At 34.9% G+C, this 16,474-nt stretch overlaps 1 protein-coding gene across 3 annotated transcripts in view; it reads left to right on the top strand.

The window, feature by feature from the left end:
• Window positions 1-16,474, top strand: part of TRPC4 (transient receptor potential cation channel subfamily C member 4) — a 168,284-nt gene that overhangs the window by 66,417 nt on the left and 85,393 nt on the right. For all 3 annotated transcript variants that reach the window (XM_082365313.1, XM_082365312.1, XM_082365314.1), the window contains one exon: window positions 14,576-15,094. In XM_082365313.1, coding sequence (XP_082221439.1) covers window positions 14,576-15,094 — 519 coding nt within the window. The remainder of the gene's footprint in view (window positions 1-14,575; window positions 15,095-16,474) is intronic.

Here is a 16,474-nt window from a genome sequence, read left to right as displayed (position 1 = left end):
TGTGTTATGATTGTAAGTGAAGTATTGCGTTCTGAGAAGCCTCACCTCATCTTAAAAAGTTAAAGTTCCATGTGGAGCATGCAGACTTCCTTGAAGTAACTGCAGTATTTCCATAAAAACCTGCAACTGGTAAAAAAATATAAAGCACACTACCAATTTTGTAGATATTGAGAGAGAAAGAGAGAAAGAGAAAGCATGTATATCTGGGTGAGAGAAAGACAATGTATATCTCTGGGTAGTGGGATTTAGGGGGAATTTTGCTTTTCCTTTTGTACTTTTGATATTTTAAAAATCTTTAGGCAATAAGGGTATATAGCTTTTGTAATAGGAAAAAGTCAATGCTTGTCTCAAAGATCATAATGCTCCAGCACATCACAACAGAAAAAGGCAGTGAATGAGAAAGAAGTTACTAAATATATGGGCAGGTTAGGCATAAATACAGAGTTGTTACCATTATAGTAATCAATGAAAGGGATATAAAATTTAGCAATCTTATACCCATTCAACAGGCCCATTCTTTTAGGGTTCATAAATGAAATCTAAAATTTTATTTAGTGTTCTTAAATTGGATTTCCCATTATTAATAGAAAAATAAAAACCACAATTGTAATAATCGTGTTTTCATTTTTAATATCATAAAAGTAAAGGGTACTTTCTCCTCCTTACATTTATGAATCACGCCAACTCTGTCAAAGTTCTTTCATCATATTAAGGTGACTTGATCCTGTGGGTAGACAGGCAATGCTGTTATCGCTAAAAGTGAAGCTGGTGAATGATGTGCTGGAGGCCACACTGATAGTTAGTGGATGAGCCAAGGTCACCTGACAACTCAGCTTTATCTCCTCTGCTCCTTTCAAGGTAACCGATCCAACCTCACACCCACTTCATAATAGCTAGACATTCAGAATTCTACCCAGCACAGCCTAACTGACTTGTAGCCTCTAATATCTTCTTAACCTCAACTGCTGGTTCCATATTTTCAATTTGCATCTCCTCATTCATGGTGTTTTGGATCAGCATGCTTTTCCATTAGGATACACTATCAATGTAATTCTGCTGCATGTCTCACTGCCAGAAAAGCATTCATATGAAATTCTTATTATATCGTCTCTGTTTAATAGGTGCTTTGACAGATAAAAGCTCTTAGAAGGAGTTTTCCACTTGAAGCATATATGTTTTAAAGAAATTGAAGTACTAACAACAACATGCAATGGAATTTTGCTGTACTGGATTGATGAGACCTTGTTCCTATACTTCCACATTCCCCATATTTTGAGTGTTCTTCAATCAGAGTGGATTAAGATGTGAGGATTCATGTCATTTGTCCCTACATTCCTGCCAAACATGTTCCATTCAGTTTGGCAGACAAAAGCTAGTGCTATATTTCCCATCGTCCTAAGAGTCTCAGGGCACTTGAAAATTACAGGCAAGCTTGATAATATTTGTTTAAATTTAACATAAAATAAGATCTCTTACTCCATGGAGCCTTGATTGGAACCTCAAATCACAGGACTTGACATAATTATATCAACTTTTATTCATTCATGTAAATCTACATTAATCATGTGCAGCACAGTTTAAACAAATCTATGAAGAAAAATATAAAACAGAAAAAAATGAAGGTTTACCTTGATGTGATTTTTAACCTCTGAAAGATTTGTTTTATTTCAAAATTATCTCTATAATAATTTAACAGTATGTGTTCCTTTGTGTGTTTAAAATAAAATCATAAAATCAAACATTGAGACAGGAATTCATAAAACATAAGACAAAAATTAATAAAAATAATTCTATTTAATGCTGACTAATAAGTCAACAAAGGACAATAAGGCAATTATGCAATCTTCTGAATTTTATGCTCCATCTATATAGTGAAACTAACACCCTTTATTTTTGTTGGAACTAAATCCTTTTGGAAAAGCAACTTAGTGACGTTTAGCAAAAGCAAAACCAAAGAAAAGGGTATTCATATTTAACCACTCTTTCATGTATTCAAAATGGAGGTGATTAAGTAAATTACAGTGTATTTTTAATTGAAATATTGCACAATCATCACAATAATATTTTAAAGTTTTAAAATCTATCACGGGATAAGTAAATATCAAATAACAACTGAATTCCATATGGATTAAATAAATAACGTTATAATTAATGTAAATATGATGCAAATACTAAATCTCTTTAGCAAGGGTTAGGGGTTTTCACGTGGACAAGACTTTCTCAGCTTAAAAGTAAAGCAGATATTTAGCCTATACAAAACCCTATACACATGGCTTTCATTCTCAAAGATTGGTGACCTATTTTCATGGATAAATGTCTGGGCTACACAGAGCAATATTAGGGGAAAAGGGCTTCCCTGGTGGCGCAGTGGTTGAGAATCTGCCTGCCAATGCAGGGGACACGGGTTCGAGCCCTTGTCTGGGAAGATCCCACATGCCGCGGAGCAACTAGGCCCGTGAGCCACAATTGCTGAGCCTGCGCGTCTGGAGCCTGTGCTCCGCAACAAGAGAGGCCGCGATAGTGAGAGGCCTGCGCACCGTGATGAAGAGTGGTCCCCACTTGCCGCAACTAGAGAAAGCCCTCGCACAGAAACGAAGACTCAACACAGCCATAAATAAATAAATAAAATTAAAAAAAAAACAAAAAACAAAAAACTTAATATTAGGGGAAAAAAAGACTGATAAATTTGTTGAGATGAAAATAACATTAACAATCTTCATAATAAACATTTGCATAAAACCTAAAACATGGAAAATATTTGAAATAAATATGATTGATTAAAAAAAGGTAAATAAATATATTTTTTAAATAACAATGAAGAAAAACAGGTGAGATCTACCATTCAAGGAACATATTATTCTAATCTTTCACAAACATTTCTAATTTTATGAAACTGATACAGCCTTGGCATCAAAATCAGAAGAGGACAGTGTGAGAAAGGAAAATTATGGTCCATCAAAAATTAAATGCAAAATCTAAAGCAATTATTAGAAAAATCTATTAATGTAATTCGCTACTTTGACAGGTAAAGAAGAAGGAAATGTATGATTATCTCACTAGATGCCAAAAAAATAAAGCATTTGATAAAATGTTTATCCTTGCATGTTAAGAAAAAAAAAAAAACCAACTAAGCAAACCAAGAACGAAATAGACAAAAAACTTTCCTTAACTTGATTGAGTCTACCCAAAACCTACATCTTATATTATTCTGAATAGTGAAATATTAAAAACATTCATGTTACTATCAATAACAAAATTAAGATTCTCAATATTGTTCTTCCATACAACACTCTACTGGAGGTTCTATTTTGAATAATCAAAAAAGAAGTAAAAATAAAAGATATAAAGACTGGAAGAAATAAAAAGCATATTCAGATAATTTGTCTACATAAAACCAAAATGTAATCTACATATTATTATAATTAATTAGAAAGTTTATGCAAGTCATGGCATGAAACATTAATCTAGAAAACTGTCCTTCCATTAAATTGGCCAAATACTCTAATCATACTCATGCTTCAGGATCTTCGCACTTGCTGTTCTCTCTTCCAGGAATGCTCTGCCCTTAGATGTAAGCTTAGCTTGCTCTCTGAATTTCCTCAGCCTTCTATTCAAATGTCATCATAGCAGTAAGACTTCCCTGTCACCCTACATAGGGCAGCAGCCTCTCCTTGCCTCTGACACTCTTTATTTCCTCTTACTACACTGTACTTTTCTCCATGGCCTTTACCGTTTGAGATTTCTTCATTCATTGATTTATGCATCCACTTGTTCATTCATTTTGTGTCTTTCCCTCCCCTCTCTTTCTAGAATGCAATTAGAATAAAGGCCAGGATTTTGTCTGTTCTGTACTGCTGTATTCCCCAAACTTTGAAGAGTGACTGGCATAAAATGGGTGCCCCAAAGTATTATTGAATGGCTGGAGGCTGGAAGAATAAAAATTGGCCCATATAGACTATAATTAACATGAGAACAGCCAACCTTCAGGGAGTACAATATGCCGAATGGGAAGAACACTGGGCTTAAGTTTGATCCCTAAAGAAACAGTGTTCAAGGGATGAATAGGAGAAGGGTCCCCAGTGAGTGAGACTGAGAAAAAGCAACCAGAGAAAATGATGATAATAGTGATGATGATAATTATAGTTATTACACTAGATTTTGTTTTATCAAACATTATGTACTGATACAAAACACTTTCATATTAATTATTATTCTGTATTACTTTTCGAATCCTTAAAAAAACCCTATGAGGTGAAGACTATAATAATCTCCATTTTATAGATGAGAAAATTGAAGTTTAGGGGGTTAAATAATGTTTCCAAAGCTACAAACCATTAGTGGGACAGCCAGGATTTGAGCCATTGCACTACCCAGTTATGGAAGTCAAAGAACTGGTGACTTTCAAAAAAAAGAGACAGTGATAAACACTGTCAAGTGAAATTAAAATTAGAATATCTGATCAGAATTTGTGTAATTCTTATAAAATTAAGTATACACTTGGCCCGTTGAGCTACGTTCTCTACCAATAAAAGATTTCACTTGGATATCATTTAATAGATTCTCCTTCAATGTAACAGATATAAAGAGAGAGAGAGTTTTAAAAATAAAAGTGATGTCTGTGAACTCAACGATCTGGGAGTCAGTGATAGCAATCTTCTCATTATTTTAGTGATTAAACCTAGCCAAAGCTGGTGGTGATTTAAAGTTACTATTTGTTTGATGTCGCCCTAGGAGTCGAAATAGATTTCTCCAGTTCTTTATCCAAGATGCAAATGATATTTAATAGCTATTATTTATGGTATATCTATAGCAGTATACAACAGAGTCTATGCCATTTTAGGAGATACACAGTTTAAATTTTCAGTCATGGAAAGTACACGTTCCAAGCTTTGACATCTACACTGACGAAACTGGCCCACCAGGAAATAATTGTTCTACTTTTCAGATGAATCAAGCACTATAATTGGGATTGTGTTTATGTGAGGAGAAACAAATCAGTCTGGCAAAACTGAACAAGACTGTTTTATGCTCTTTCTCCTAACAATCTTAGGCTTGTCACATAACACAAGTCCCTGTTATTTAGTGATTTGTAGATACCACATGCTTTCATGTTGCCCTGAAACATGAAATTTTCACTGCAGCCCTATTAGTATTAACTTTGAGAAGCCTTTGATATATATTTCTCCAGTTCTTATTCCACAAGGAGAAATATCTTGAATAAATGTCCAGATTTCAAAATGGGAAACTGGAAATGTGGAGAAGTTAACTGGCTTTGTCATTCTCACACAACTGAAAATGGTTGAGGCAGGATGTAATGCTCACTCTTGATGCCTGAGCTATTTCCAGGACCTCACAGCTGCCTTACTTACAAGACATACAGTTTACTGACGAAGGATTTAGACCCAGGAGTCAAGCTGCATGGATTTCTGTGTGACCATGGGCAAACTATTGCACTTCTCAAAGGCCTATTCTATTTGTCAAAAGAGGATTACAGTAACACCTAATTCCAAAAATGATTTTGAAGATTAACTAAGATGTGGCATGAAAAGCTCCTAGCATGGGGCATGGCACATGATAAGTGCTTCATACATGTTAGTTGTTAGTTGTGTCACTGTAATCAGACTCCAAGCATATTTGTATTAACAGTATCACCGAGTTGAAATGATTTTTGCCAGATCCTTGTTCATTTGGTTCAAGTGTGCTTCACAGTTCTAAAATAAATCTGTTATCCAAGTTATTGTAGAAGTATATTCACTATGTGTGTCCTACACCTACTCAAATCAATACAAACTATATCTATTTGCTGGTATTTTGAATTCAAAGTAGACTTGAAATAGGCTTACCATAAAAATATATAACCAATGCAATTTAAAATGAATATTAACTTTAAAAAAGTAGAAATAGTTATTAATGTTACATTATTTATATTTATATACTGGATGTATCACTGACCAAAGCCTGGGTAAAGTTATTATAAATAGTTTGTATGAGAGCACTTAAAGGATATAAGAGAATCATAAATTGCATAATCTGCACTCTCATTCTTCACCTTTCCCACAAACTCCTCTTTTTATTTTATTTTATTTTTTACAAACTCCTCTTTTAAAAAATTGATATTTATCTCTTCTTGTAAAAAGCCAATAACAATACCTTCCCTTTCCCCTGCCTCCATTTAAAGAAAAAAAATGCCAGGTTAATGACAGTTCAGTTTTACTAAAGGGCATCATAGAAATCATAAGGTTTGAGTTGGGTCTTGAAGGTTTGGTAGAATTTGATAAGTGGGAGGGAATAGGCAGAAGTCAACAAGAAAACTATGAATGGAAAGTTTGACACTGAAATGATTGGGCCATGGGATGCCTGTCAGGGTGGAGTACAATTTAGGTTTGAATACACAGGGTGGGACATGATTATAGAGGTCTTTGTTTATCAAATAAAGTAGTTAATAAATAATTAGGTAATACCAAGGACAGTCTCTGATATAAAGTTAACTAATGTTTAAAGAACCTAAAATAAGGAGCCTTTATGTAAATAACTATGCTACAACTCTCCAACAGGGCAAAATGAGACCTCAGGGGCAGCCCTCCAAATTGATACATACAGCATGCATTCAAGTTCAAATATTCAATAGCATCATAATATTTCATGTAGAGATATTCCACAGTTTGTTCAACCTTTCTCTCTCGAAAAACATTCAGGTGATACCCAAGTTTCTATCACGACAAACAATGATGAAATAAATACATAGTCTCCAGGTGCCTGATTTTCTGTAGGAAGGGTTCCCTAACTAAGACTATGGTGCTTAGAATTTATGTAAGTGCCAGAAACCTTCCAGCAAGGCTGTTATAATTTGCATTCCTCTTGCTTTTGATGAATGTGGGTGCATCAGCTCCTTAAATTTGGCAAAATAATTGTAGTTCATTATTATTTTATATTTCCTTTCCCTGTCTATTAAAGAGAAAGATCATTCATGTTTCTGACCTTTTTTTTCCTTCCAGTTTTATTGAGATAAAATTGACATACAGCACCATATACGTTTATGATAACGTTTAGCATAATTATTTGACTTACATAATCGTGAAATGATGATCACAATCCATCATCTCATACAGACACAAAATAAAAGAAGAAAATATTCTTCCTTGTGATGACAGTTCTTAGGATTTACTCTCTTAACAACTTTCATATATAACATGCAACAGTGACAATTATATTTACCATGTCATACATTACATCGCTAGTACTTATTTATCTTGTAACTGGAAGGTTGTACCTTTTGACTGCCTTCATCTATTTCCCCCTCCCCCTAACCCCTACCTCTGGTAACAAGAAATCTGATCTCTTTTTCCATAGGTTTGTTGTTGGTTTTTGTTTGTTTTTAAGTATAATTGACCTACAGCCGTATGTTAGTTCTTGGTTCACAACATAGTGACTGGATGTTTCTAACATTATAAAATGATGACCATGATAAGTCTAGTTACCATCTGTCACCATACAAAGCTATTACATTATTATTGACTGTATTCCCTATGCTGTACATTTCACCCCCGTGATTCATTTATTTCATAATTTATATTACATTTGTGCCTCTCAATTTCCCTCACCAATTTCACTCACCCCCGACCCCCTTGCCTCTGGCAACCACTTGTTCATATTTTCGGTGTCTGTGACTCTGTTTCTGTTTTGTTATGTTTGTTCATTCATTTCGTTTTGATTTTCTTCTGTGAAAATCTTGGGTCATTCTACTTGAGAACTGTAAAACCAAATATGTAGTTTTCCATATTCTGTGTTTCCAATCTTGCTTTAAGAGTTCTCCCCAACCCTTGGGCTATACAACTATTTTTTAAAATTCTTTTTCTAAACTTGTGTTGCTTTTTGTTTTTACATTTAAATATTTACTCCGTCTCAAATTCATTGTTATGAAATGAGATACACACTAATTTTGCTTGTTTGGGGTAGAAAATTGTTTCAATAAATGAACCACTTTTTCCAATTGAATAGAAATTTTACTTTTTCACATATCAAGTTCCCATATAAAATAAGAAGTAATTCTGGGGACTTCCCTCGTGGCGCAGTGGTTAAGAATCCGCCTGCCAATGCAGGGGACATGGGTTCGAGCCCTGGTCGGGTAAGATCCCACATGCCGCGGAGCAACTAAGCCTGTGCGCCACAACTACTGAGCCTGTGCTCTAGAACCTGTGCTCCACAACAAGAGAAGCCACTGCAATGAGAAGCCCGCGCACCACAACGAAGAGTAGCCCCTGCTTGCTGCAACTAGAGAAAGCCCGCGTGCAGCAACGAAGACCCAATGCAGCCAAAAATAAATAAATAAATTGATTTAAAAAAAAAAAAAAAAGAAGTAATTCTGGTCAAAATTCTATTCAACTGATCCCGTATTTCTTGCTATATTTTCTTGGATCATAGCCTTCATGTCATAATTTTTGAAACTCTTGGTTATCTATTCTTCCATATTAACTAATAAAATAGTTTTATCAAGTTATAAACAAAACAACATAAGTAAAAAAGATTCGGAATAAAATGCACATATTTATTTTGAGACAATCGACATAATTAAGATATTAGGTCTTCCTATTCAGAACATAATATTGTATTTTCCCCATATTTTGGATTTTTGTGCAAGTTCATGTATGGGTATATATGTATGTGTATGTACGTGCATGTTTATGAAAATTTCAAGTTCTAAATAACTGATGTTAAATTAATTTTTAAATATAACTCTAAGTTGAAACTCCCTTATGTTGGTTTGAATTAGAAGGTAGTCTGGGTGATTGAGAGAGGTAAATTTGATATTCATAAACCTGAGTTTCAAAAAATGTAGGTTTCAATACATTATATAAAAACATTAAAGTTAAAAAGCAAGATGAAACTAAAGATTTTAACAAATTTTTATTGAAGTACTTGAAAAAAAATTCTCATAAATTTTCAATTACTGTGCTATCAACTGGAGTATAAAAATAGTTTTTGAGTCATAGAAATTTCATGTTACAGGGGATAACCTCTTTCATATAACAGAAATATTAAGGGACTTTCACAAGATAATATAACTAATTGAGTACAGCCAGATTAGCATATGGATCTATTTAGTCTTAATAATTTAGGATACATCAAATAATATTATATAAGTAAATTTCTTTTATGCAGTTTATACAACCCAGTTTAATAAATGCTGAATGCAAGGGAATGAATTCTTTTAAATTGGTTGAATGTCACTCCAGGATGAATTTCTCTCCTAGAAATGTATACTTCAGCATTAATAGTTCAAAAATGTATATGTTAGTCACAAAGAGACATTTCTATGTTTGGGTGAAATGTCACATATGCCTCAGACTGGTGCCGAGTCATTTCAAGGTAAAGCATTTGGCTGAATTTGAGAAAAGCTATCAGTTTATGGGTTAAGAGTTAATCACTTAAACTGATTAATGGGTGTTAATTAGCTTATGTGTAGGTCAGTCATTCTGAATGCTATGTGACAGGAAAGCGATTCAGTTAATAATGTAACTAATGTTATGATAAGGTTGAGAAAAAAGACGTTGAACAAATACTCATTCATAAATCTTAGACAGAAGAAAAGCCAGAGCAAACTTCCAGCTATGCAACATAAGAAACAGGGACATGAATTTGGTTTCCAGATCCTCTTTTAACTGCCTCTTCTACTTAGCTGTAGATTACTGGGTCAACTGTATAATTCAATCAGTTGGAATTTGTTAAATGGTGAAGTGTGTTGTTTGTTTACGAGTAATGTGAGTATATATTTTCATGCATGTATGTTTGCCTGGGTGTAGTGTTTTTATGTCTGTAGAGTTTACTTCAGCTAAAATAAGTCAAGCATAGTGTGGTTTTTATCTACAGGTTTATCCTCATGATCTTCATATCTGTCCTTAAATATGCCAAATGGCAAATTTGAAAAATTTGGAAAAATACAATATTTCTATCAAAACCATTTTTAGGTAATAGCTACCAAGCACTTCTAGTCACCTATTTATTTATTTTAATGTTAGAAAAATATGCTTTTCACTTGTAACGTTGGCACCACAAAAGGAAAGAGGGAGAGTTGCATATTGAAGATATTGAATAAAGCGTAGCACAGGATGTAGACAGAAAATAGACTGGTGAATGAAGCTTGAAAAAGAGGGAGCAAGCCCATTTTCTGCATTTTCTAAATGTTTCTGAGATCAAATGCCTTATATTTTAGACTCCTTTAAATTTCTGAGTATTTAGTAGATAGCAAAGTGGCTACTCAACGGATAAATTTCTCAGCTGCGGGAGCTCAGCAAACAGCAGTCTCTCAGCTTGCTGCCCTCTTCCTGTCTTCAATATCACCATCTTCCAAGGCAACAGGCACTCTCATCTTTCCAATGAAGTCAGTAAGAAGTGGCCTTTTATCAATTGTTATTCATAGCCAGCTAACAGACAGAAGAGAGGGGAAAGGTCATTGGCACTTATTTGATTTAGGACTTCTCTGAAAGTCCCCTTTCAGGGCAAGATTTTGCAAATGTGCCATTAGCACATGACCATTCTGTAATGGAACTTGAAATTGTTTAGTTCTGTTGACCAGCTTTCCCTCCCAGAAAAGTAGACATTAAAGAAAGTGAAATCTGAACTGGAAGGTAACTCAGGGCACCTGGCCTAGTCCCCTCTTGTTTTCTGATATCTTTGCTTCGAATTGTTCTATGCCACGCTTGCTCTCCCTCACACCCCCAGCACCGCTTGATGGGTCATATGCACAGCCTCTCCTTTTCCATTGCTACAACCCTAGTTCAGACTGCACTCGTTACCAGGCTCCGTTATCTGCCTCTACCCATCTACTTCTCAATTCAACAATCAAAATATGCTAGCGTGATGTTAATACTTCGGAATTACTCCATCACTCTCCTGGTTCAATTCTTCTATGACTCCACCAATGTCTACAAAATAATGCGATTCAAAACCTTCCCTCATCTTGCCCTGATCTACACTGAAGCATTTTATGATTATTTATCTCTATATGATTTTTCCCATACTCTAAAGAAAGTATTTGCTATGAATCTATCTTTCTTATTTTCTTCTTGTTGTTGTCATTTTCCTGTAACTTTTCTACATTGCTAGTTCCAACCAATCTTAAATTTAAATTCCTCCTAAAATCCTTTTCTAATTCTACCAAGTAAAAATAATGTCTTCTCTAAATTCATTTCCCTTTTGCTTTATTCATACTCTCCTTAGGGAATTTACTAATTTTGTATGCTAAAACCATTTGCATAGTATTATACTGTGTGTGTGTGTATGCAGGTGTGTGGGTTTGTGTGCACACGCACCATATTTTTAGGACTAAGGAGAATAATTATGATTATCCTCAGAGAAGCATAAAAGGCCTTAGACAAATTCAATACCCAGCCCTGATAATAATAAATAATCCAATTCAAAATGATTGCTTAACAAGTTGAATGGTGTAATTAATAGATGGATAGATAGATTGATAGATAAATAACTGGGAATACCAAGTATAATTTGTGGTGGGCATGAAAATTGGTATCACTGCTTAAGAAAATTGTTTGACCCAGAAATTCCATTGCTAGATACAAGACCAACAGACATGGACAAAAATGTGCATAGGAGCAATATTCTGAATAGCCACAAACTGGAAACCACAAAAATATCATCAAAAATAGAATGGTAAATAAATTGTGCTGTATTCATAAATCAAAATATGCAGAACTGAAGAAACAAAAACGATTGCTACTAACAATATGAATATATTTCAAAGAGCTAATGTGGAACGGAGAAAGCTAGACATAAAAAGTACATACTTTAATTTGTTTATATAAAGTTAAAAAGTATGTGAAAGTAATCTGTGGTGATAGCAGTTAGATTTGTGATTACAAAATGGAATGACTGGGAGGTGACAAGAGGGAGGTCCCTGGGGTGCAGGCACTCTTCTAGATTTTTTTTTTATGAATTTATTTATTTTATTTTTGGCTGCACTGGGTCTTCGTTGCTGCGCGTGGTCTTTCTCTAGTTGCAGCGAGCGGAGCTACCCTTCGTTGCGGTGCATGGGCTTCCTCTCATTGCGGTGGCTTCTCTTGTTGTGGAGCACCAGCTCTAAGCACACAGGCCTCAGTAGTTGTGGCTCATGGGCTCTAGAGCACAGGCTCAGTAGTTGAGGCGCACGGGCTTAGTTGTTCTGCGGCATGTGGGATCTTCCCGGACCAGGGCTCAAACCTGTGCCCCCTGCATTGGCAGGCAGATTCTTAACCACTGCACCACCAGGGTAGCCCTCATCTAGATTTTTGTCTGTGTCTTGTCACACAGGTGTGTTCACATTTTAAAAAAGGTTTCTAGCTGTACACTGATCTCTGTGCATTTTACTGTATGTATGTTTGCTATACCTCAATAACAAGTTCAAAATGAATAATTATTGCAATGAATCAAAATATATTGAATAAAATAAAGGAAGAATCCATGGGTTCATGAGTAATACTCAATAATTAAGAGGAGAAGAGAGCAAATTGTACATACAGAAGAATGCCGATTACTAAACTTAGAAGTGATGGAAGAATAAGAAAACCCCCAATTTTCAGACTCCATGTAATAATTGATTCAGGTGTGTAATTAGCACTAAATAACAGGCAATTGTTTAAGTGTTTTTGTTTTATTGTTATTTTTCAATGCAATGCTTACCCTCTGGGACCTGGATAAACAATAACGTGTGCCTGCTGGTCTGATCTGCCAGAGTCCCAGCAGACTACTCTCTGTTAAGTATATATAGTTTGTGTGTTTTGTTTGAATATAACTGGTGAAAGTGATGGGCTTTTTTAAAAAGCAGTAGTGATTTGGGGCTTTTTTGAGTTTTGTTTTGCTATTTCATTCCATTCTTGACCAAAGCTTCCTTTAAGTCATTTATTATGGAAAGCTGTCACACTAACTTAAAGGAAGGGGTGGGGGAAATTCGTAAATTGTCTTCTAAAAAATTAAATAAAATATTAAATATGTTAAAAATATGTATATATATATATATATATATATATATATAGTGTGTCTTATGAAATAAATGGATATTCAAAATGGCCAGATGAACTAAAAGCATGTGAGTTTAATTATTCTCATATAAAGATTACACCTCTACTTAAAAGTAGTGCTACTGAAGTTTCATATGACCTTCGTTTTTCTCTACATAGTTGTTTTCTTTTGATCCTTTTGTGGGTTTAATCATATTTAACCAGCAGCATATTTTAATGTGACATGTCATCACTTTTTCTGCCATGCCTGTTTAACTTGTCCTTATGTAACATTTATTTTCATAGAGGCCTCTATGACTTTGCACCAGCAGGAAGAAATACTAAACCAAAAATTGTAAAGCAGCAGGGTGTAGTGCAGTACGTACAGGCCTGGGTGTCAGACAGGTGGACCTAGGTTCAAATAGCAGGATTCCCACTTACTCACCAAGATACCATGTCTATAAAATGTAAATAATGAATAGTGAGGGTGGATGTGCTTTAGGCCTACTAAATAGTGCTTATTAAATTATTTTTGTCATTACCATTCCTAGAGTATAACCCAAAGGAAATTGTTCATAAGTGCATTGGTGACCTGATTTCATTGGGAAGCATTTCTTTCTTATTTTTTTCTTTTTTAATAGCTTTATTGCGATATAATTCACATACCATAACATTCACCCACTTAAAGTATACTATTCGGTGATTTTTAGTATATTCACAGGGTTGTGCAACCATAACTACAATATTAGAACATTTTTCTCACTCTCAAAAGAAACTTTGTATCCTTTAGCAGTCACCTTCCATCCCTTCCACTGCCCCCAAGCCTAGGCAATCACTACTTTCTCCATATACAGATTTGCCTATTGTGGATATTTTATAAAAATGGAATCATACAATATGTGATCTTTTGTGACTGGCTTCTTTCACTTAGCATGATGTTTTTAAGGTTCTTCCACAGGAAGCATTTATTTCTAATAACAGCGATGTTAGAATGGGGCACCTCTTGTCATCTGGAAAATATTCCATAAAGGAATGGATGAAAACGGAAAGCAGAGAGGCTAGCACTCCTGCGTTCTGCTGCCACCTGTAATCGCAGGGTGGGTCTTAGGACTGCAGAAGATAAAACACAAACAAACAAGCAAAAAACCTGACTGAAGAATTTAAAACCTTCTATTGCAGAGGAAGATCTTGGGTTTAAAACAAATCATTAACTATTTTGTAGCGTCTTTCTTATTATTTAGGGAGCCCATATCACTGGGAAAGAAAAGCAAAGATTGCCAGCCAGAAAATAAGTTGGGAGCAAGAAAGTCTTTTATCAAGAGTTTCCATAGGCACTGAGTTTAAGATATCATGAAATGTCACAATTCGGATTAAACAAAGAATAATGTGTCATTCTATTGCAGAGCTACTTTTTGTTTAATTTCCTATTGTCTTTTGAGGAGAAAAAAGCCCTATCTCTCCTGCAAAAAAAAGAAAAAAGCCTGGCAAAAGACTTACGAATCTTGTTCAACACTGCTATAGCGCGTTGTTTAAATTCACTTGAGCAAATGCGTTACTACTCACGACCTCTGCTTTCTTCTTTCTAGGTGCCTCCCATACTCCTTGATAAGCAGTTCTCTGAATTCACTCCGGACATTACACCCATCATTTTGGCAGCGCACACAAATAATTACGAGATAATAAAACTTTTGGTTCAGAAAGGCGTCTCGGTGCCCAGACCCCACGAGGTCCGCTGCAACTGCGTCGAATGCGTGTCCAGCTCGGATGTGGACAGTCTCCGCCACTCCCGCTCCAGACTCAACATCTACAAGGCCCTGGCCAGCCCCTCTCTCATCGCCCTGTCCAGTGAAGACCCTTTTCTCACGGCCTTTCAGTTAAGTTGGGAGCTCCAGGAACTGAGTAAGGTGGAAAATGAATTCAAGTCAGAGTACGAGGAGCTGTCACGACAGTGCAAACAATTTGCTAAGGACCTACTGGATCAGACAAGAAGTTCCCGCGAGCTGGAAATCATTCTTAATTACCGCGATGACAACAGTCTCCTAGAAGAACAAAGTGGAAATGATCTCGCGAGACTCAAATTGGCCATTAAGTACCGTCAGAAAGAGGTGAGTTTTGCCAGACTTTATCCATCAAAATGCCACAGAATTTAAATGGCAGTGAGGGAAATTGGTACTCCAAAATTAGGTTGGGGGTTTAAAGCATTTTCTGTTTAACTGTAAGTGGATGATATTTATTGTTTGCCAGATTACTGATGATGAAACACATTGAAGAGTGGCGGTAAGTAGGTTAATAATTAGTGATGGTTTTTGACATCTGTGTTAAAATGTACACATTTAATGGTGTGTGATGGTAAAACTAATGAATTTTAGAATCTCTGCACTAAGAGGTCTAGTTCTGCCATTTATAAGTTTTGCTACTTTAGAGGGTCACACAGATCTCTTTGAGTTTTGGTTTTCTCATCTGCTTAATGGACTTAATATTTATATTTGATTATATATATATAGTTCTTTATACATATAAAATATCTTACTCACAGATTTGTAGGGAGTGTAAAATGAGTGGATGTGTGTGAAGGCTCTTAGTAAATTATAAGGTACGATCCTAATAAAATACATTATTAGAAGTTATTAATAAAGGAAAGCCTTTAGTCCAACAGCAGATGAAAATACTAAAACTTCCTTCATGTCTGGCTTAGTTTCTTGATTTGTCAGGAATGAGAAGTTAAGAAGTCAATTGCAAATTGCACAAGAGTAATAAATTTTTCATTAGCGTTCCATGGATTTGAATATTAAATAAGGAAAATTCAGGTCTATTACACTTATCACCTAGTGTAATTGTTTTTTGCTGCCATCACTGATTTTGAGTAAGTTCTCAAAAATCTATTTACTTCTGCCTCCAGAAAATATTGGTTTTCTTTTCATTGGTGAATTATAGTAATTGTTCTAGAACAAAAGTTGGAAAAAACTATGTATGTAATATAAGATGAAAAAGAAAGAGAAAAAGAAACTTCTGAAAAAAATGTATTCTTTTTTTTTTTTAACTTGGCCCTAAATATTCTACATTAGCACTGGCTGCTTTATCTATTGCTACTTACTAAATACTTAAGATTGAAGATACCTGAATTTGCTTCTTTGAGTTTTTCCTGTAGTTCTTTGGCCAGTTGTCATAGGAGCCTAAAAGTAATTAACAATCTTTTCCCTGAACAACAAAGGAAACAGCTTCTTTCCTGTGCATTCCCACTGATTCTGAAATCACATGTACTAGTATCAACTCACTTTTTTAGGGTATCGTGTTTAGAACTCAGGGCTCTTTTTTTTTTAAGGGACTAGAATAATTTTAATATGAAACTAGAAGAAATTGATGAAAAATTTCACTTGATTAAAGATTGTAAAACACTAAATGTGAAACTTACAAATACACCAGATAGATTGAATTGATATTTATAGGACATTCCATCCAAAAACAGCAGATTACACTTTCTTATC

The sequence above is a fragment of the Balaenoptera borealis genome (genome assembly GCF_965194805.1).
Source record: "Balaenoptera borealis genome assembly, chromosome: 18".
In the NCBI taxonomy this organism is placed as follows: domain Eukaryota; kingdom Metazoa; phylum Chordata; class Mammalia; order Artiodactyla; family Balaenopteridae; genus Balaenoptera; species Balaenoptera borealis.
Note: the sequence above shows the minus strand (reverse complement) of the source record. Positions and strands in the feature narration are given on the sequence as shown.